This window comes from Hyperolius riggenbachi, chromosome 6 (genome assembly GCF_040937935.1).
Source record: "Hyperolius riggenbachi isolate aHypRig1 chromosome 6, aHypRig1.pri, whole genome shotgun sequence".
In the NCBI taxonomy this organism is placed as follows: domain Eukaryota; kingdom Metazoa; phylum Chordata; class Amphibia; order Anura; family Hyperoliidae; genus Hyperolius; species Hyperolius riggenbachi.
In genome coordinates, this window is record NC_090651.1 from 247,211,976 (window position 1) to 247,235,529 (window position 23,554).

The window sequence follows — 23,554 nt, forward strand, 5'->3', positions numbered from 1 at the left end:
ATTTGTACTGATTGCTTGATCCATGATGATTTTTATTGATTCAAATAAATATTTTGCTACCTTTGGATGTGCACTGCTGCTTTGTTCTACATACGAGTTTGCTTCTGCTCTACTAGGTGAGCTGCACTCCATTCATCAAGGCTGATCCTGAGCACCTACTTCTGTTTTTTAAATAAAAATATTTAGCAAAATTATGGAGTAAGGCGTAATTTATCCTAAACAGTGTACATAAAAACAGCGCTTGGAAATTCTGGAGCACGATAAAGCCAAAATGTTGTTTTGTGCGCCAGATGTAGTATAATATCAATAATATTACCAATATTCTACTATTGCCTATTGCAACCTAATTCTCACAATGATCTTCCCCTACCTACACTGCCTAATACTAACCCCCCACCAACGCCTAACACTAACCCTACCCTACTGCTAATATAAACTGCTAATTCCATATACAGATAATTACACAGATGATGCCATCTTGAAATTATCCTCTATGGGGCACCAAAATTAGCAGGTGAGAGCGGGTGCCATAATTACCTGTCTCGTGATAAAGAATCATCCCAAGAACAATAATGGGAAACTTTCATTTTATAACTCTGATACAGGATTCAGTTAAACTGCTTTTAATGAAAATACTATAATTTCACATACTAGAAATACAGTACTGTGATACTAGTAATACAGAATTGCAGATCTAATAACTGTTTGATCCTTCATACTGTGAGACCAATAGCAGGGTTGGTGTACATTGCATCCCCCGACTTCCGGCGCCTGGCCCCACGGGAAAAGAGGAGGCAGGGCCAGGCACCGGAAGTCGGGTGATTCAGGGACTTCAGGACGGCATCGCAGGACAAGACTTTTCGGGTAAATATAACTTACTTTTACTTGCAGGCTGCTGGATTTTCCTTTTGACTCTGGAGGTCCTCTTTATTAGATTTTATGGTATTTTAAACAGTTAAGTTTTTCTACTAACATTTGTAACATGAACAGTTAAGTTCAAGGATTAACCTTATACACCTGAGGCTCCTTTTAAAATTGTGCCATTTTAGTTGCTGCTACAGCGACTTAGAACTTTCTACACAATCTCTCAACAACTGTACTCCAAACAGAGAGAAAAGGGTACTGTAGTCAAGTTGCAAGGACAAGCAATTTGAGCTTACCGTCAGTTTCTGTATTTCTTAAAGGACTACTGTAGGGGGGTAGGGGGAAAATGAGTTGAACTTACCCGGGGCTTCTAATGGTCCCCCGCAGACATCCTGCGCCCGCGCAGCCACTCACCGATGCTCCTGTCCCCGCCTCCAGTTCACTTCAAGAATTTGCAACTTTAAAGTTGGAAAACCACTGCGCCTGCACAGCCGCATCCTCGCTCCCTCTGACATCAACGGGAGTGTACTGTGCAGGCCCAGTACTGTCTGCGCCTGTGCAGTACACTCCCAGTGACGTCAGTGGGAGCAGGCGCCTTGGTTTTCCGACTTTAAAGTCGCACATTTTTGAAGTGAACTGGAGGCTGGGACAGAAGCATCGGTCAGTGGCTGCGTGGGCACAGGATGTCTGCGGGGAACCGTTAGAAGCCCTTCGGAAAGTTCAACTCTTTTTCCCCCTATCCCCCTACAGTAGTCCTTTAATTGGCTATTGATTGCATTTAAAGGTATTTTTCAGTTGCAAAAATGATCACCCATCTATTTTTATGCCAATTTTATAACAAAATTACAATTACCTCCTAACCCTTTCCGCTACATTGGATAACTTGGGCTGCAGTCCCGATGTTTATGTACAGCCCCACAGTTTATTTTATGTGGGTTCACGTGCATTGGGGAGCGGTGCTAGAACATGCACTGGCCTGCCCCTCACCGATTGATGGACATTCCTCCTAGTGCGAGGAGGTGGTGACCCCACTGGCCCTCTACCACACAGCCTGCAGCTTTATGACCTACAAAATGGATTGGAAAGAGTTAAATCACATTAGATTTTAACATCTATCAGATAATCAAGCAGCAAGATATCTTCTACAAAATGCATTGTCAACTGAAAACATTTTCAAAATCCCATCTCTAAAAAGCCTTTGGTACATCCTCACGGCAAGAAACTTCAATTAAGCAGATTACAGAAGTGTGTGTGTAAGAAATCGATCTCTAGTGTATTCCCATTGTCCAGGGTGTGTTTATGGCTGGAAATGTAAGAATATTTCTTGGCTTCATTCAGCTGTGGGTTGGCGCACATTACAATACAAAGCCCTCGGTAAAGTGATCTGGAGGCAGACTCTGCAGAATACACCGATCTATGCAGAAACAGGAAAAATCCAAGACTTTTATTGACAAGCAGGAAGGTAAGTCATGGGATGACATTTCTATTATCGCTTGATGATATAAGGGTGCCTCCGACATTATTAATAAAACTGTAATGTAACACTATTCTTTAAAATAACATTTTCCAGATGCTTGTCTTGTTTGTGTTGTTCTGCCTTCATAGTTACCATTCTTCCTTTAGAGACTTCAGATCCACCTTATTTAGCAAAATGCTAAATAATTAGTGTTTCTACTTCACACTTCACAAAAGATGCTAAAAAGTCTGAAATATTTTATGTCTTCATAAATGATGTTCCTGGAAAACAGTAATCTGTAGCATCTGTGACAGTCCAGCAATAAATTTGATGGATTTTTAGCGGGTGTGGCTTTTCTCTGCCTGGCAAGCTGACAGGTAAGCCAAGGCGACCACACACCAAACAATTTTTTATATTTCATTTGAATTCAAGAATTACAATCCATTTTACTGATTGATTGAGATTGGAAAGTTTGACCAATGTACCACACACATGTTCAATTTTCCCAAAATTATTGGGAACATCAAGAAATTGACAATTTACCCCAAACTATTCAATTCTCACAAAAACTGATCAGAAAAATCCACATACATATTAATCCACATATTAATATATATAATCCGTATATTAATAAGGAGATGTTTCAGAAAAGGAAGTTGAAAATAATTTATAATTTGATTACTGTATGATTATAGAAATACATGTTGCCATGTGTTTCTGTTAAATTATAATTGAGTTATACACACACACACACACACACACACACACACACACACTCTTGCGCGCGCGCGCACACACACACACACACACATTTCAAAACAGCAGTGGGAATAAAGTACACACAATGTTTCTTCAAGTTTATGTAAATGTCTAAAATATTTGTAAACTAAATTTTCCAAAACGAATTGTTTTCCTTAAGAATCAATCCTCTTTTGGAACAAAGAGGCTGCTTCATAAATGTATTTCATGAATTATCTCCCTTACCTATTTCTCTCCTTATCTAAACATTTTCAGCACCTTCTATGGAATATTGCACTTACACCAAAACTATCTTACTTTGTCAGGCATGTCCTTAACAAACTACTACTATGTGAGGTGGCTGGACTGATTGAGCACCTGAACAGATTTAGCACCTGAACAGAAAGTTGTAGCTTTGTACAACGCGCAGCCTGTGTGTGTGCTGGTCACCAGTGTTCTGTCATAGTGATTCAAGGTAAGCCTATCCTAAATCCTCTGCAATATCTGAATACATGATAGCTGGCTGCAGGCTGAAATGTAAAGGTTATTTTTATAACATTAAAGTGTACCAGAGATGGCAGATATTAAAAAAATTATACATGCCTGGGGTTTACTGCAGCCCTGTTCAGGCTAATTGTGCCCTTGCCGTCCTCCTCTGCCGCCTGTAGCCTCCGCAATCTGGTAATCTGGTCAGTCGGTGCGTGCGCAGTCAGGCCAGGCTTGCTCCCCATCGCGCTTCCACAGCCGGGAGTATTCTGCAGCTGAGCAGTAGTGCTGCGTACATGGCCGGGCCGCGCATGCACAGTATGCGACTACTACTAGAGTTACCGAGATGGATTGCGGAGGCTATAGGTGGCGGAGGAGGATGACAAGGGCATGATTAGCCTGAATGGGGCTGGAGGAAACCTTGGGTATATATCATTTTTTTAATATCTGCCATCTCAGGTTTCCTTTAAACAGCAAAAATAGCTTCTGATATACATTCCGGGTTTAATTTTTTTTTTTTACAGAAATGTAGCTTTCTTTTAAAGTATATCTCCTTTCACGATGATAGAACAGCATTGCTTTCCATGTGACCAGGCTGGAATCCAATAGGCTTTTTTAGTCACTGTTTTCCCAACACCCTAAAGGTAGCCACTAACGGTCCAATTTCTAGCGAAAAATCGTTCGAGCGATCAGAAATTCTGATCGGAAGTGAAATATTGTAATAAATCGTTCACTACACCATCAACGTACCAATCTTTACTTCCTATCTATCACAACCAACAAGAAAATGTAAATTTTGGTTCGACGAAAATTCATTCGGGCGACATTTTTTTCACTCATTCATAATCGATTGTGTCCACCAATGGAGATTATTTACAACCAATCCGATCAGAATTTCTGATCGCTTGAACAATTTTTCGCTAGAAGTTGGACCGTTAGTGGCCACCTTAAAAGAGAATATGTAACTTTAAAAAGCATATAAAGAAAACCATAATCAATCCTCCTGTTCCCCTAGCCCCATCCAAGCATTTTAAAAAATATTTACAAACAACAAAGATGGCCACGACCCCGGAACTACTTCAGGGCCCAGCGGCATTCACTCTCTTCGTGCATTCCCGTCTACAGCCGTGCACAAGAGAACAAGCGCTGACAAGGAAAATTTTAAGTGGGTACAGTGGAGACAAGGAAGGGCTTCTGGCAGCAGTAGTGCAGCAGAAGGCATGGGCACAGGTCAATCTTCAAGGAGAGGACAACAAACGATGGGCTAAAAATCGCTTTAGTACCCTTGAAATTCTGATCTGTGTATTACTGTGTGAGCCTCCTCTCTCCTCCTTCGTGACATCACTTTGCTGCTTTAGAAAAGATCAAGTCAGAGAGATGCATTATAGACTCACGTCTGAGTGTAATTTATTGGCTCAACCACTTTCTCTGCCTTTTAACTGGTGGGCTTGTGATAAGTCCTTTGCACTTTTAGAGCTAGAAAAAGTACAATTCCTTGGTAAGATATAGAAGAAAGAGAACACCTGCACTTTATACAGTTTATTCAATTATGGCTTAAGGATGTTTTGGTACAGAAAATAGAATTTAGATTAGGTGTTTTTGATTTTTGACTCTCAGATGTACTCTTTCTCTTACACAGCAAAAGTGAGGGAAATCTTGGAAATAATTTATTACTAGTTATAATGCTGGACTGCTTTTTAGCATTAGCTCTAGATTTAGCTTGGGCAGCTCATTGCATGATATATATTTCTAGGGGGGGGGAGGGGGGCGTGGCATAGCCCGGGATGCAGCAGCAGAGGGGGCGCATCAGCGGGGGCATTACAATTACTCAGCTTGCCGGGATCCACAGGAGCTACATATTTACTTCCTGGTCCTGGCATCTGGTTACATGGTAACAGCGCCCCCTGTGATGTAGGGGAAGCTGTTACTGATTGTTATCATGCAACGGGACACCCAGGATCAGGGGGTAAAGAAAGTAAATATGCAGAGCCTGTGGATTCCAGGAAGGTGAGTATTTGTAACGCTACCACTGTGCACACTTCATGCACTCCCCCGCTCTCTGGCTACCTGAACAGGGGGCAACCCCTGCTACCTAAACAGGGGGGCACTCTAGCTACCCGAACAGGGGGCACTGTCGCTACCTAAACAGGGGGGCACTCTGGTTACTTACACAGAAGGGGTATCTGGCTACCTAAACAGGAGGGCTCTCTGGCTAACTAAATAGGTGTCTCTCTGACTCCCTACAAGGGGGCTCTCTAGCTACCTAAATGGGGGTCTCTCTGGTTCCCTACAGGGGATCTCACTGGATACCTAAACTGGGGTCTCTAATTGTACACATACGTGGTACAATTTTTTTCATCCTATCTTACCATTTCTATGTAATATAAGGGAACTGCCTAAATTATCCTTTCAGTATATTCACTTAATTTACCCATATACTACATAGAATGGTAAGATTGGATGAAAATAATTAAACCATGTATGGGCACCATAAGGCTCCTTACGGGGAGGGTGGCTCTTTGGCTAATGAAGGGGGAGAGGCTCTCTTGCTAACTAAATGTGGGTCTCTAAGGCTCCCTATGCGAAGCGGGGGGGGGGGGGGAGGATTGTCTCTAAGTTTCTCTAGCTACCTACATGGGATGCTATCTGGATACCTACAAGGGGGGCTTTCTGGCTACCTATACTGGGTGGACATCTAAAGGTAGCCACACACGATACAAGAAAATGATTTTTTTTATTTAAAGGAGTTATCAGGCAAAATAAAAGAAAAGCTTTACTCACCTGGGGCTTTCTCCAGCCCCTTACAGCTGACTGTCCCACACCGACCGCTCCGCTCTCTGCGTCCCAGTCTCCGCGCAGTGTGCAGAGGCTAACCCCGAGGTCATCCTTACTGCACCTGGGTGAAGCGCCGCTGTCAATGATGGCCACGTTGCCTGTGGCGTACTGCGTAGGCGCAGTAGTGCCCTCATTCTATATTGTCCCTACTTTCTTTTGGGGGTTCACTTATGTGGAGAAGAGCCCCTTGACTCTCAACATCAGTATAAGGATGTATTACAATCGGGATAGGACTTTTCGTCCCCACCCCTTCCTTTTGTAGTTTGGCAAGATACTTCCCCCAATGTTGGTATGGTCCAGAAGGGAGGAGACACATGCTCTGGGGCATTTTTCTCCTCTCCAACCTGTATTAATAGATTAAGGAGAACTATCCCTGGTTGGGGGTGGGGGCTATGTCAATTTTTATTTGTAATGCAAACTAAAAGAAACAATATTTTTTTCCGCTGCAATTACTATATATACTCATGTATAAACCTAATTTTTCAGCATAAATAATGCGCTGAAAAGTTACCTCCTCGACTAATATGCGAGATGTGGAGGGGATGTGGAGCAGAACGGATGGTGGAGCAGGTTTTGTTACTGGCACAGGAGCATAAGGATCATGCACTCGTAATCCTGCTCTTGCCAGCTGGGTCACTGCTGTGTCCGTGCCCCCATCCCCTGCAACATGGGGTGCAGAGTGCGCTGCTCAAGACTACCTGTGTCCCCTGGCTTGTGGAGCAGAGTGTGCAAGCAACGTGTCAGAGGTGCAATGATCAGGGATTCTTCCTGTGTGGCAATCACTGTGTCTCATATGTATGACGCTATCTAGTGACTTCTTCAGACACCGCTGTATGATCCTGGTGCACATCTGGCTAAGGGGAGGGGGGATGACTTGTACTGGGGAACATCTGGTTACTGGGGCGGTGGCTATATTGGGGAGGGAGCTTATACGCGAGTCAATCACTTTTTCCTGGTTTCTGAGAGAAAAGTGGGTACCTCGGCTTATACACGTGTCAGCTTATATGCGAGTATACACGGTATATTTTATTCATATTTTTCATGTCAAAACATAGGCACTAATGAATATGGGCAGTTCTGGGCTACTTTGCATGCAGAAACACAAATAGGGGGTGATATACCAATGCCATGTTAAGCAATGATGATCTGCAATTAGTGTAACATTGGAAACTCACCACTGATTTAAAATGAAAAAAAAAATCAAGCATCCCTGGGTAGACCAGTAATATTACACTGTGAATGTATTAATCTTTTGCTGCCATCACTGTGGGATTTTTCGTTTTCCCCAGCAAAAAGTAGACAATGCTGGTTTATAGTCATCAACACCACTATCAGAATGTGCTATGTATACAGTCTAAAAAATGTAACTTCCCTGCCCAGCCATCTCACCTAGCAGCAGCCATTCCCACTAAATCTCACACATTTTTTGCTCTATACTTGGGAGTGTGTGTAGTTTGGGCAGCAAACTAGCTTAATACCAAAAAGATTATAAAAAACACTTAATATAATGTACATTTAAAAATGTATGAGTATGCATCCAAATCTCTCTAGCCGTGCCATGGCTATGGGCAGGCCTGGACTTACTTCACAGGAGCCTATAGGCACAGATGTCCCAGCACCTTAGACTTCAACCTCCATGAACCTACAAATCCCCGCCGAACTGCACCGCAAGTGTACTGGATGACCCAGCTGTCACTTTTCCATTCCCTTGCCCATCATAAGTAGCTGCAGGTGTCCCTCAGTATTGGGTATCCAGAAGGGAAGCAGTAGATTTGGGCGCATGAGACAAGTGGACAAAAAGGGCGCCCCATTCACTTTCATTATAAATATCGTTTACCGGGCGCCGAACAGGGAAAATAAGGCGCCGGAGATTTTTAAGGATTTATAACGGCGCCCGGAGATTTTTAAGGATTTATAACTATGTTTGTGATGATTTAAGTTTACAAAATGAGCCCGTGACGAATAACGTTTATGAAGATAATAAATCACTATTTCTAAAACATTTCTAACACATTATTATCCACCCAAAAAAATAATTTACATTTTTTTTCTTTACATTCTTTATTTATTCATGTCTGTAAAACATTATTATCCATAGGGGGTTTTAGGTTTAGGCACCTACAGGGGGGTCTTAGGTTTAGGCACTAACAGGGGGGTCTTAGGTTTAGGCACCAACAGGGGGGTCTTAGGGTTAGGCACCTACAGGGGGGTCTTAGGGTTAGGCACCTACAGGGGGGTCTTAGGTTTAGGCACTAACAGGGGGGTCTTAGGTTTAGGCACTAACAGGGGGGTCTTAGGTTTAGGCACCAACAGGGGGGTCTTAGGGTTAGGCACCAACAGGGGGGTCTTAGGGTTAGGCACCAACAGGGGGGTCTTAGGTTTAGGCACCAACAGGGGGTCTAGGGGTTAGGGATAGGTACAGGGAGGGTTTTTAATAAACGAAAATATAAGTTTCACTTTACAAACAGGGAAGATTAACGTTTTAAGAATTGCCGATCTCATATACATTATTTAGTGATTTATACATTTTTAAATCACTATTTATAAACGAAATTCTACACAATAATTTCTATAAACGATATTTCCATTTATCGTTTATACCACGCGCCCTTTTTTCCCGACGCCCTTTTCGTACGTACGCATCCAGAAGTACCCTCAGTATGAAGAAGCTAGTGGTGCACCCAAGTGAAGAGACATCTCGTCAGTGGAATGCCGAGAGTTGGGTGAGTAACCTCTCATTTACACTCTGCTCGGGACTCTATACAGGGAAGGAGCGAGGGAGGCACTAGGGGACGGGATTGAGCAGTCTGTCAATCATCAGGCGCCTGTAGGCCATTGTTTTTTCTGCTCGCGAATTCAGAAGTAGCACATTGATTTTATTAGGCTGTAATTTTCAAGCCCGTATTCTCCTGTGGGGAATCTCTCCGAATTACCCCTAGTGGGAACTAGCCCTTAGGGAGGGGTTCATACTTGTATGCGCAAACACTCTACACATATTTTCGAACATGTTACTTCGGACCCCAAGCATTTTCCACAGCAGCTAATGTACAGAATAAAGAGACAACATCAGGGTGTTTCGACACTTTCCTGTGCATACAACACATATGAAATATCACATGTAATGTGAACCACTACGAATTGCCTATTTATTAACACTGGGTGAGTGGCTATTCATGTTTCGCTTAGCGAAAAAATGCATGCAAACTTTGCCAAGTGTGAACCATGTCTAAAGAAGAAGGGTTGCAATGTATATCAAAATATGAAGGGTCTCGCTCTGTCCTGGATATGTACCTTTCTCTCTGAAAGGTCTGTCACAGTCTCTTACTCGGATCAGATCTCGTCTCTACACCTTTTGTCTGTGGGGATATTTCAAGGCTCTGTCCTTAGCCCCTTCTCTTTTCCAACTACATGTACAACTTAATCAATTATTAACTTCAGTTCCCAAATCACATTGCTTAGGGGTAATATTTGACTCCTCTTTCTCATTAATTTATTCCTCAAATTTACTCCCTACTCATCTCCTGTCGTTAACAACTCAAAAACATATCTCACATCCAACCTTTTCTCATTCAGGACACAAATAAAATGTCACACACACGCCCAAGTGTATGCTGGCAACCACATGGGGTGCATCTGTGGATGGAAGCCGGTGCGCGCAGCCAGCAGCAGACAATGACAGATAATGTATAGTGCATCCGGGGTGTCGTCATGTTTGTCACTTGTCCTGATATTGCTCGCCATTATCGATGCGCACCCAACTGACCACGATGGCCTGACATCTTAAAGCATGTTCCATCGACATACACGGCCTGAAATTGCTCGCATTGTTAATTGGAAATGCACTTGGCAGCACCAATTTTCATCCGATCCGATAAAAATTATTGAATTGGATGGTCAAGCGGCCGCCAAATAGCTGGATGTATGAGCACTTTAAGCCTTAACCTACAAAGCTCTTCCCAATCTATGTCCCCTGTACATCTCCTCACTAGTTTCCAGATACCAACCACAATCTCAGATCTGTACACAACCTTCTTTTGTCCTCCTTTAGAATCAACTCCTTGCATTCATGTATACAAGATTTCTCACATTCTTCCCCCTCCTTTTGTATCCCTTCTGCAACACATTCGTCACTCTCAAACCTTTGAAATCTTTAAAAGCTCCCTCAAAATTCAGTTTTTCATACAAATATATGCTCTAACTTAGCCCATTCACCCTTTGACCTATGGCCAAGTTTTACTCCTTACTAGATGACCTAAAAACGCACTGCCCCTAGCTATACATATTGTATACTTCCCCACCTCTTGTTCCTCCCCATTCCTTTAGTTCGTAAGCTTGCAAAAGCAGGGCTCTCTCATTCTTTTGTGTCTCGGAATTTATTTATTTTGTGTCTTAAAATGTGTTATACATTTTATTCATCATGTTACATGTGTCACTATTATTACCAATTCTGTATTTTTTACCAATTCTATATTTTGTATATTGGTGTACACCATTGTCTATATTATTCTTTACGCCATGTTTGTTTTTTTCACTTTGTAAGGCACCATGGGATATGTTGGCGCTTTACATAGTAGTAATAATAAATATACATACTTTAAGGCTTCGTTACCACTGTGTCACTAAATGCAAGAGATGGGAAAAGAAAATTGTTGCCTGCAGCATTTTTTCCGGACAATGTGTGTGTTTCTTCATAGTATGTAAATTGACTGTGCACCTTCTTTTCCATTTAAAATCCTGGGCCCTTGAAAGGATGAGCATAGCTTCCCTTGCGTGCAGGCTGCAGACTGTAGGCTGTAGCCCTCCTGCTCCTGTGTCAGTACAGCCCATTTATATAATTGTGTGAGTAGTGCAGTATGTCGCCCTCTTGAGATCTTAGATTGATTTATGTGCACGTGTTCTCTAGAATGGTAGAACTAGAGTGAATCCCAGGAATGCCAGGTTTATGAGCATGAAATGTTTGCTTGCTGACTGGTGTGGGTAGGGTAGGGAGCTTTCGACTGAAAGGATCTAGTACAGATTACAGAATGCTTTCGCGTGCAAATCAGTTTGGAAGCAAATATCTTCCATTTCATGCAACTGAATACAATTTGCATTCAAGTTGTTTTTGACAATACTAGAGTTCCAGCTTGTTGTGTTTGAGTGCAGAGGGTTAATGATTGGTTCTCCATAGAGAGACATAGTATATATCCATGTACTTAGTGAATGTTTGGAGAAACTTTATATGAAGAAAAAACTGACACATTGGAATTAGTGCAATAAGTGAATAAACCTAGGTGGATGCTTATTAAAGAAGAACTCTAGTGAAGTGTAGTAAAATGTAGTAACACTTCCTATATTTATATATTGCAGTAAATTGGTACCTAATCCTGCCCTCCCATAGATGTTTAGCCTAAGCTGTTTAGCTACCTGGAATTCTCATTCGGGAAGACCAGGTATTATTTCTACTGACTTGGAAACAGACACTTAATAATTTATCATCTGTAATACATTTCAGAATGTAAATCGGGGTGTGGAAAGATCTTACAATAGGTAAACACAGGCTAAATAATTTATAAAGTATTAGATAGCTAGCAGGGAAGCTGGGTGGGGGCAGTCACTGACGTGCTGATGACGCCACTATTGGCGTTCTTACGTTTTTTGTCAGGTCTGCAAATTGTAAGTACAAATGTTCGTGTTTTTAACAGTTCAATAAAACTTAATGCACCATTGGAGCTCTCCTGTTCTCAGCCAGAAAAATAGCCTGTTTGGCAGAAATGGAAGAAAATAGCTGGATTACTGACAGATTTTCCAAGGTGGAGTTTGGCAAAGTTAGTATGTATTGTCCAAAGTTTTACAGCACATCCTGAACATGTGGATATTATTCTGAAGTCATATAATTCCTTTATCATTTTCTTTTAAGCTCATGCACATTATGCTTATGCTCATTGCGCACTCTGTTTAACTACTTAAGGACCACAGGTTTACACCCCCTAGTGACCAGGCCATTTTTTACATTCAGTGCTCTGCAGCTTTGAAAAGATTGCTGCAGAGCCATACTACTAAGCACACAAATCCCCCCCCCCCCCCCCCTTTCCTGCCAACAACAGAGCTTTTTGTTGAAATCTGAATGCTGCTGCAACATTTTTAAATTTTTTTTTATTAATTTGTGTCCTTTTTTTGTTTGTTAATAAAATTGCTAATTTTCTGTTTACTTATCCCTCTCCCCAATAGCCAATCCCAGCGATCAGCTCTAGGCATCATATGAGAGCGGGTCGCTCTCTGAGCCTCCCCAGGGGACAACCGTGTCACTCGATTCTGGCATAGGTTGCAATGCTGTACAATGTAAATAGACAGCAGTTTCGCCATCTAACCGTCTGCTAACAGCGATCACCGCTGGTAGACTGATGACGGAGCGGAGCGCACGCATCAGTGCGTGAGATGCCCTGCAGAACTCCGCCCCAAGACATGACGCCTTTCAGCGTTAGGTGGTCATGGGGCTGCCACCTTCCTGATGCCTACCGGCATTAGGCGGTCGGGAAGGAGTTAATAACAGTCGACTTAGTCACATACTTTCCTAAGGAGAGGAAGCAGCTGGATCCTAATGAGGCTTCCGACACTGTCCTTTGGTTCTCCATCGCTGAGTACGGATTCTTCAAAGATTACCGTCCAGGGCTTGTCAGTAATCTGATCGGAGCCATGATCCTTTTCAAGCAGACAGCCGTACTGTGCCTGCGCAAGTACAGCCATACCTGTGCAGTAACCTGGAGCCGCTCTGCAGGGGTGGCAGTGCTCATGCCAGAAGAGGAGCGCAGCCCCGATCAGCTGGAGGGTTAGCAAGTGGCAACAGGGGACCAGAGGATGCCGTGGAAAGCCTCATTAAAGAGAATCTGTACTCTGAAATTCTTACAATAAAAAGCATACCATTCTATTCATTATGTGCTCCTGGTCCCCTCTGTGCTGTTTCTGCCATTCTCTGCTGCAAACCTGGCTTGTAATTGCCAGTTTTAGGCAGTGTTTACAAACAAACTAACCAGCTTCTAATAGGCTCAGCTAAGCAGAGTGTGTTAGTCACACAGAGCCTGCAGGGGGTGTGTACAGCTTCTAGCTAATCACAAGCAGCCCTGCACATTCCAGTCTGACTGCCTCAGCCTGACTGTGCCGACTATAGAGAGAAGATTAGATCATATAACAGAGATAACACAGCTACTGTGCAATTAGGAAAAGCTGCAGTAAGCCAGACCACATTAGAAAAGGCATAGGAACTTATAGCATAGAAGAAATAAAGATAAACAATTTGTTACAGAGTCTCTTTAAGATCCAGAGGCTTCCCTCTCCTTAAGTAAGTATGTGTTTCTGAACCCAAGCTTCAGCTCGGGTTCTCTTTAATGGACAACTGAAGAGAAAAGTCTATGGATGCTGCCATATTTATTTCCTTTAAAACAATACCAGTTGCCTGGCTTCCTGTTGATCTATTTGGCATCAGTAGTGCCTGAATCACACCAGAAACAAGCATGCAGCTATTTTTGTCAGATCTGACAATAATGTCAGAAACACCTGATCTGCTGCATGCTTGTTCAGTGTCTATGGCTGAAAATATTAGAGGCAGATGATCAGCAGGATAGTCAGGCTACTGGTATTGCTTAAAAGGAAATTAATATGGTCCACTTCCTTCCCAGCGGACCAATGGACACGCAGAACAAAGCAGAGCTGTCCTGTGACAAAGCATGGGCCTGTTCACTCATTTTCCACAACTCACAGGTCTGATGTGCATGCTTCTTTCAGGAAGTGGATGCAGTGCCAATCATCCCATAGTATGGCATGCATAGACACCCTAGTGAGGGTGACCATGGCACTGCCACACAGCTCTGTCATGGAACAACATATACAAACTTTACATATACACTTCCCCTCCTACATAGTGTGAACCAAGCCTAGTGCAATGCTAACCTTGCTTCTTTTCCATTGTACATTTCCTCCTATTTCTCATATTCTCCATATGTTATTCTACAGATGTTATTAACACTTCAACAGAAAAGTAATAATGCTAATATTTGTAAAGAGTTTCTCTCCTGTTAGACTGAAAGTTCTGTAGAAATGCAGCCACCCTGCAGTCTTAGGAAGTTTTGCCCAAAGACTCCTTACTGAATAGGTACTGACTTCAACGAGGATTTAACACTCCTTGGTCAGCGGTGAAGCCTTTAGAGTGAACCAGAGCTCAGTAAAAGCAAAAGATTTATACATACCTGGGGCTTCCTCCAGCCCCATCCACTCGGATCACTCCCACGCCGGCGTCCTTCGATGTCTGAAGCTCCGGTACCGGGTCCCCGCACTTCCATCAGTCTGAGCCAGTCTGGCGTTAGAGAAGTGCGCCTTCTACGTATCTTTTCAGCAGCCGTGAAAGAGATATGTAGAGGGCGCACTTCTCCTGCGTAGACTTGATCCGACTGATGAAAGTGCGGGGACCCGGTACCGGAGCTGCAGACATCGGAGGATGGCGGCGTGGGAGTGATCCGAGTGGATGGGGCTGGAGGAAGCCCCAGGTATGTATAAATCTTTTGCTTTTAGTGAGCTCTGGTTTCCTTTAAAAGACAACTTACAGTAAGTGAGAAGAATATGGAGGCTGACATATTTTTTTCCTTTTAAACAATACCAGTTGCCTGGCAACCCTGCTGAAATATTTGGCTGCAGTAGTGTCTGAATCACACCAGAAACAAGAATGCAGCTTACAATAATATCAGAAACATCTGATTTGCATATGCTGGTTCAGGGTCTATGGCTAAAAGTATTAGAGGCAACAGATCAGCAGGGTAGCCAGGTAACTGGTATGGCAGCCTCCATATCCCTTTTGCTTCAGTTGTCCTTTAACCAGTACACTATCCAGCCACTATACATAATGATGTGTATAACAAAGTCCCTATTATCCGGGGCTCAGGCATCCAAAAGTCTCAACAAACTGGCGTGCCCAAGGGATAAAAGGGGAAAACAGGGAGTGTTTTTTGGGGGAGGGGGTTGGGAAGTTTTGGAGGCATTTAAATACTTACCGAACCTCCAGTGATGTCTTGTAGCCTTCCTTTAGCTACTAGTGGGCCCCTAGTGGCTTTCTAGGGACCACTGGGCTGCTAGTAGCCCGCTAGGAGATGCTGGAAGGCTACAAGGCATCACTAGAGGCTCGGTGAGTGTTTAGTGGAGGACGTTTGTGTTTTTTCGGCCGGTTGCTCAAGCAACCGGCAAGCAGATGTATCCAGCATCAGGCAATCCCTGCCGCTGCCAAATACTGGGGACTCTAGGGGCCGTATATACAGTGGGTTGCAAAAATATTCTGCCCCCTTGAAGTTTTCCGCATTTTGTCATGTTACTGCCACAAACATGAATCAATTTTATTGGAATTCCACATGAAAGACCAACACAAAGTGGTGTGCACATGAGAAGTGGAACGAAAATCATACATCATTCCAAACATTTTTTACAAATAAATAACTGCAAAGTGGTGTGTGCATAATTATTCGGCCCCCTTTGATCTGAGTGCAGTCAGTTGCCTATAGACATTGCCTGATGAGTGCTAATGACTAAATAGAGTGCACCTGTGTGTCATCTAATGTCATGGGCCTCAGAGGTTGTCTAAGAGAATATTGGGAGCAACAACACCATGAAGTCCAAAGAACACACCAGACAGGTCAGGGATAAAGTTATTGAGAAATTTAAAGCAGGCGTAGGCTACAAAAAGATTTCCAAAGCCTTGAACATCCCACGGAGCACTGTTCAAGCGATCATTCAGAAATGGAAGTATGGTACAACTGTAAACCTACCAAGACAAGGCCATCCACCTAAACTCACAGGCCGAACAAGGAGAGCGCTGATCAGAAATGTAGTCAAGAGGCCCATGGTGACTCTGGACGAGCTGCAGAGATCTACAGCTCAGGTGGGAGACTCTGTCCATAGGACAACTATTAGTCATGCACTGTACAAAGTTGGCCTTTATGGAAGAGTGGCAAAAAGAAAGGCATTGTTAACAGAAAGCATAAGAAGTCCCGTTTGCAGTTTGCCACAAGCCATGTGGGGGACACAGCAAACATGTGGAAGAAGGTGCTCTGGTCAGATGAGACCAAAATGGAACTTTTTGGCCAAAATGCAAAACGCTATGTGTGGTGGAAAACTAACACTGCACATCACTCTGAACACATGATCCTCACTGTCAAAAATGGTGGTGGCAGCATCATGCTCGGGGGGTGCATCTCTTCAGCAGGGACAAGGAAGCTGGTCAGAGTTGATGGGAAGATGGATGGAGCCAAATACAGGGCAAACTTGGAAGAAAACCTCTTAGAGACTGCAAAAGACTTGAGACTGGGGCGGAGGTTTACCTTCCAGCAGGACAATGACCCTAAACATAAAGCCAGGGCAATAATGGAATGGTTTAAAACAAAACATATCTATGTGTTAGAATGGCCCAGTCAAAGTCCAGATCTAAATCCAATCGAGAATCTGTGGCACGATCTGAAAACTGCTGTTCACAAACGCTGTCCATCTAATCTGACTGAGCTGGAGCTGTTTTGCAAAGAAGAATGGGCAAGGATTTCAGTCTCTAGATGTGCAAAGCTGGTAGAGACATACCCTAAAAGACTGGCAGCTGTAATTGCAGCAAAAGGTGGTTCTACAAACTATTGACTCAGGGGGCCGAATAATTATGCACACCCCACTTTGCAGTTATTTATTTGTAAAAAATGTTTGGAATGATGTATGATTTTCGATCCACTTCTCACATGTACACCACTTTGTATTGGTCTTTCACGTGGAATTCCAATAAAATTGATGCATGTTTGTGGCAGTAATGTGACAAAATGTGGAAAACTTCAAGGGGGCCGAATACTTTTACAACCCACTGTAGATACTGGGGATACTGGGGGCTATATATAGATTCAGAAGGGGATAAAGTCTGAAACACATTACTCAAAGCACAGACCAGCACAAACTGCAACTTATTTACTCTTAATGTAAGCAGAGTGTAACAGCGTATACATACTGGAGCTGACATATCTGGATCTTAAAAGAAGCATCAAGGAAATTGTGCCTCCCCCTGATATACTTACTCGGAGCTTCCTCCAGCCCCTTGCAGCTGACATGTCCCACACTGACAGCTCTGCTCGCAGCCACCGGCCTGGGGTTCCCACTGGTGCAGAGGCCGGCCTCATCTACTGCGCCTGCACAATCGCTGCTGTCAATCAAGTCCACATTGTCTGTGGCGTACTGTGCAGGCACAGTAGTTCAGCACCTGCATAGTACGCTGAGGACAACGTGGGCTTGATTGACAGCGGCGCTTCACACAGATGCAGTAAGAACGACCTCGAGCTCGGCCTCTACACCGGCAGGGACCCTAGGTCGGGGGCTGCAAGCGAAGCTGTCAGCATGGGACATGTCAGCTGCAAGGGGCTGGTGGAAGCCCCGGGTAAGTATGTCATGGGGAGGCATGATTTGCTTGATCCTTCCTTTAAAGAGAATGTAATATAAATAAAGCAAATATAGAGCATTATTGACCAGAGCCTTCCTTTAATTTTTAGTACACTTAGTTATCAGTACACTTCTTTAAAGAGAATCTGTATTGTTAAAATCGCACAAAAGTAAACATACCAGTGCGTTAGGGGACATCTCCTATTACCCTCTGTCACAATTTTGCTGCTCCTCGCCGCATTAAAAGTGGTTAAAAACAGTTTTAAAAAGTTTGTTTGTAAACAAACAAAATGGCCACCAAAACAGGAAGTAGGTTGATGTACAGTATGTCCACACATAGAAAATACATCCATACACAAGCAGGCTGTATACAGCATTCCTTTTGAATCTCAAGAGATCATTTGTGTGTCTCTTTCCCCCATGCACTGAAGTTTCAGGCTGCTCTTTTCTTCCTGCAAACAGCTTTGCCCTTGTTTGTAATTCCTCAGTATGTGAAAGCCCAGCCAGCTCAGAGGATGATTTATCCAGCTTGTAAAAGATAAGAGAGAAGAGAGAAGCTGCTCTACTCTAAATAATACACAGGCAGTGTGCAGAGAGGGGCCTGGAAGGGTGAGTTCATAGCAGAACCACAACACTGAAGAACTTGGCAGCCTTCCAGACACAGGCCGACAAGTCTGACAGGGGAAAGATACATTGATTTATTACAGAGACAGTGATAGTATAAAGTGCTGCAGTTAGCCAGAACACATTAGAATAGCTTTTGGAACTTGTAGGATGATAAAAAACAGGATGCAATTTTTGTTACGGAGTCTCTTTAAGACTGATGTGTAGAGATGGCCCGAACGGTTCGCCGGCAAAGGGTTCCAGGCGAACTTTGGGTGGTTCGCTGGCGAAGGCGAACTTTCCCGGAAGTTCGGTTCGCCCCCATAATGCTCCATTAGGGTCAACTTTGACCCTCTACATCACAGTCAGCAGGCACATTGTAGCCAATCAGGCTACACTCACTCCTGGAGCCACTCCCCCCTTATATAAAGCAGGCAGCGCCGGCTATTACACTCACTGTGCCTGCAGTAGTGTGAGAAGCGACAGCTGCTGGCAGACTCTCATAGGGAAAGATTAGTTAGGCTTTTGTAGGCTTGTTAGCTTGCTTCTGGCTGATGCATTAAATCAAGAAATGTGTTGGACTGGATTATCTGATGTAATTACCTGTATAGGCATGCTTCTCTGACTCTGTCCAGTCATCTGTATATGGCTTTTAGCTGTATGATATAGCGGCAATAAAATGTATATACAGGTCATAAAATATATACAGGCAATAAAATATATTCAGGCAATAAAATGTCATCAGGTGTAAGTAAGCAAAGTGTGTTTTACAAAGTGAAGGGGGTAAAAGGTTAAAGGATGATCGAGTAGTATATATAATAATATGGCAGCATTGACGCGCCAAGCTGGTTCATTACAAAAGGAGGATCACAACAAGAGACACTGGGCCATATGCAATTCACTTTTTCACCTGTGTTTTCTCCTAGGTGATATTTTTAAACTTGTCAATAAAATGCCTTTTAAGCCCCCAGAAGGCAAGAAAATGATTAAAATAATTTTGATAGTACTTTTTTTACCAACTTTTTGGTACTTTTTTAGTTTAAAAGTACTGGAAAGTTATTTAAAATTTAAAGATGAAAAATTATCTCCTAGGTGAAAACTCAGGTGAAAAAGAGAATTGCATATGGCCCACAGGGGGCAAAATACTAATAATACAGATTGGTAGATAAAAAAACAAAACAAAAACTATGTACACCAACTGAACTTTCTGATTAATACTACTTTGACTTAGTGATCGATTTTTTGACTCAAGTATATGTTTTCTTCACAATTACTGATACAACTTTTATGTCTAAAAATAACTTCCACTGTTATTGAGAAAAACCCAGTGCTTTCAGGTCATCTCCCTATATTGCAAAGACTAATGGAAAACATTATTTCAGATTGATTTGCCAGGGACCTAACGCTACGGGAGCTGCCCCTGAGACCACAGGAGAGCCCAGGGCTGTGGGGCCCCCAAATACTTACGCTATCTTGAATACAGGAGTCTCATAATTCGGATTAGGTATTGATAAGATTTCCCTTGTTCTAGGTGGGAACGATGATGGTCGCACTTGTTAAATGACCCCTTGCAGATGAGTATGTAGGCTCCATGGAAGAGTTACCATGGGTGGGGAGAGGGATGGAGATACAGTAGGTGTGGATGATGGGAGGGGGAGGCATCAAAGTATTTCTGGAAGGCCTCATGGTTTGTAGTTCTGCCTGTGTTTGTGTGCCTCAGTCCTTCTGCAGTCACTGAAAATACATAATGGAGACTCCTGAAGGGTGGCAGAATTGGCTATTATATAACTGAAAACCATTTCTCAATGGCATGCAGCATTGTCTGGTACTTAGCATTCAACTAATAAATAACCAAATAAGTGAGCACACTTTTAGCTCTAGGGAGGAGTATTTTGGTGCCGGATATTCAGCTTTTGCACATACAAAATGCCTGGAACTGTAGTGTAGAAGGTAAGTATCTGCTGAGTTATTAGTCATGGTTAACCACCTATTATGAGGGCTAAGACCAGGGGATAAAGTATGTGAATTAAGCTTTAGCTGTCATGATCAGAAGGTTAAGGTTACGCATCAGGAAGGGGTAAATGTTAAGGGTGGAAGTTAAGGTGAGGCTTCAAGAAAATGTTAACGTGAAGTGGGAATGTTAGGGATAGGCATTAGGAAGATGTTTGGCTTTGGCATTGGAAAGGGTTAATGTTAATGATGATCATGGTTCAATGTCAAGATGGGGTTACCATTCAAGGGGATTGGTTAGAGTAAGACAAGTGATAGAGACAACCCACAAAAACTTGACATCTCGCTAAAAATATGTTTTTATATATAATAAATACTTTTAAAGGGAAGGTCCAAGCAAAAAAAAAAAATGAGTTTAACTTACCTGGGGCTTCTACCAGCCCCATGTAGCCATCCTGTGCCCTTGTAGTCACTCACTGCTGCTCCAGTCCCCCGCTGGCAGCTTTCTGACCTCGGAGGTCAGGGACACATTGCATACATTTTTACGCATTCCAGCTAGTGCAGGAACAAAAATTTACGCGTTGCACCACTAACGCGTAAAAATGTATGCGTTAATGTTCCTGCACTAGCGGGAATGTGTAAAAATGTACGCAATTCGGCCCTGACCTCCGAGGTCAGAAAGCTCCCAGCGGGGGACTGGAGCAGCAGTGAGTGACTACGAGGGCACAGGATGGCTGCATGGGGCTGGTAGAAGCCCCAGGTAAGTGAAACTCATTTTTTTTTTTTGCTTGGACCTTCCCTTTAAATAAATACTTTGTTGTGTACTAAAAAATGAGAAAAGAATGACCGGTGAAACAGCATATAAATAAATGTAGAGATACGCCAAATCACCTGTGCAGACAGCATTGCTAATCCATAATAGCAAAGAATCAGCAATCACATCTTACCAATATCGTGACTGTCAGGTTCTTGTGGCTAAACCACCAGTGCCAAAAATGACACGTACTGTACCCACCTTCCCCCAACAAATGCAGCTTATTTCTTCTTCAGGAAGGTGGGAGATTCTGGAGAGTCTCATGGCACGGAAGTGAAAATAGGCAAACAGCGTGCCTGTTAATTTGGGCCCTGCCATAGCCCACAGTGTTATTACCAGTTATAGCAGCAGCGGGAGGGTAATTTGGGAGCCCAATTTTGCCAGGCTGCAAGCTCTTTGCGGCTATATGCAGCAGCCCCAAGCTTACGCCATAATTTAGGTGCAAGGCTGCCAGCTCTTTGCGGCTATATGTAGCGACCCCAAGCTTACGACATAATTTTGGGTGCTTGGCTACCAGCGCTTTGTGGCTACATGCAGTGGCACCAGTTTCCTCCATATTTTGGGAAGCAGACTGCCAGCTCAATACGGCTATATGCAGCGGCACCCAGCTTGCTATGTAATTTGGGCACCAGGCTGCCAGCTCTTTGCAGCTATACGCAGCCACCCCCAGCTATCTCCATAATTTGTCTGCCAGGCTGCCGACTCTTTGCGGCTATATGCAGTCGCTCCCAGCTACCTCCATAATCCATAAAACATACCCCTTGGCAGCTTTGTTTAGCGGCCCACAGCTTCACCATAAAACTTTAGGTGCCAGGTTATTGTAAGGTAAGGGGAGTTGGTGTTAGGCATTGACAGTAGGAAGATTAGAGTTACGTGTAGAAAGGAGGAAGGTTAGTGTTAGGTGTATATAGGGGAGTGTTAGTGTGAGAATTAGGTTACAGTGAGATACAGTATTGTAGAATATTGGTAATATAACTACAAATATTCTACTATTGGGGAAAGTAGCATTACCAGAAAATTACAGATATTTTGCTATCAGGATTTCCTTGCCCCCATTCTACCAGGCATCCCTTTCAAATGTAAGCTTCATGGCAAAAGTATTTCAAGCAGAGGGAACTGTTTCCAAGGTCACAAAGAAGAGCATTTTACGTTTTCTGGCAGTTTTAGAAATAGCTGACCATAGATGGAGATGAAAATGCATGTTTATAATGAAAGTCCCAAAAAGTTTTTTTGTTTTTTTTTAATATTTCTCTTTTTGTATTTTCACAGATTACTGGAAGTTGCCACAATGAGGAATAAATGTTTCCGAATCCTGTCTGCTGTTGTGAGCCGCTTGTTTTTCAGCCTTCATGCGTCCATTATGGTCTTTGTATTGTTTATGTTGACAAAGAATCTGTACTTCCTCCTCATGCTAATCAGCGATCTTCTGTTGTTTATTGAAATGACCATCACACTGCAGTTCACTAAGAAAGGAGAATGGAAATGGTAGTATCTTATTTGAAAAGGTCATTTTATTTTTCCTTTATAACTCCTTACGCGAGGCCAGTTCTAGACTTTTTGCTGCCTGAAGCAAACATTGTGAGACACCCCCCCCCCCCCATCCTGCCCCTGCACATTTAGACTACAATAATTACCCCACATATGACACAGAAATCAACCCACATAAAACCTGCAACAATTGCCCCCACATATCATCACTGGTGTTACTGGGCATTATACTGTAGATACAAAAAATACGGAGCAGTGCTTTTCAGCGCTGCTAGATTTGGGCGCAGCCAGTGCCGCCATAGACTGTAATGGGAATCAGTCTATAGCGGCGCTCAGTGAGTAACGTCGGCGCAGTCAGAAGACGGAGCCGAAGTTGCTTAAAAAAACAGAATAATTCGGCCTCCAGCAACCGCTGGAAGCCGAATTATTTCAGTCCCCCACTATCCATCGCGGCCTGAAGGGGGAATAGTAATTAAAACGCCCGGACTTGTGCAGAAGCAGGATCAGCCTTATAACGCTGTATCCTGCACCCAAGTCTACCGGCGCCGATTTCAAATGTACTCCAAAAAATACCCCAACACGCAACCAAAGTGCAGTCACCACACCCGGCCGCCATTAGTGTTCAGTGGGCAAGTGTGCCTGTTCCTCATCATTCCTGCTCAGTGTGTGATGGGGATGGGGGAAAGTGACTCCAAAACCAAAGGATGTTTACACATTTACAGCAGTTTAGTAACCAAAGCTTCTAACAGAATCAATTACCAAGAAGTGAGAATAATTGTTTTTTCTTTGAACTGACTTAGCCATTAAGCTCAGCAATAGCTACATGTATCTGGCTACTAATCAGCAATGATCTATATCCCTCTGCCCTGTACTTGTTTTTAAAATTTTATTTTATTTTA

The 23,554-nt window shown here is 43.1% G+C and overlaps 1 protein-coding gene and 1 long non-coding RNA gene across 3 annotated transcripts in view; one reads left to right on the plus strand and one right to left on the minus strand.

The window, feature by feature from the left end:
* Positions 1-2,247: 2,247 nt before the first annotated feature.
* Positions 2,248-23,554, plus strand: part of LOC137521429 (transmembrane protein 26-like) — a 36,704-nt gene continuing 15,397 nt past the window's right edge. The window contains exons 1-3 of one of the 2 annotated variants that reach the window (XM_068240664.1): positions 2,248-2,326; positions 3,385-3,533; positions 22,437-22,652. In XM_068240664.1, coding sequence (XP_068096765.1) covers positions 22,456-22,652 — 197 coding nt within the window. In that variant the 5' untranslated portion in view covers positions 2,248-2,326; positions 3,385-3,533; positions 22,437-22,455. Of the gene's footprint in view, positions 2,327-3,384; positions 3,534-22,436; positions 22,673-23,554 lie in introns of those variants that run through there. The other variant, XM_068240665.1, reaches the window with a different exon arrangement.
* Positions 22,451-23,554, minus strand: part of LOC137521430 (uncharacterized) — a 73,457-nt gene continuing 72,353 nt past the window's right edge. The window contains exon 5 of the long non-coding RNA XR_011022121.1: positions 22,451-22,630. This is a non-coding gene — a long non-coding RNA (uncharacterized lncRNA). The remainder of the gene's footprint in view (positions 22,631-23,554) is intronic.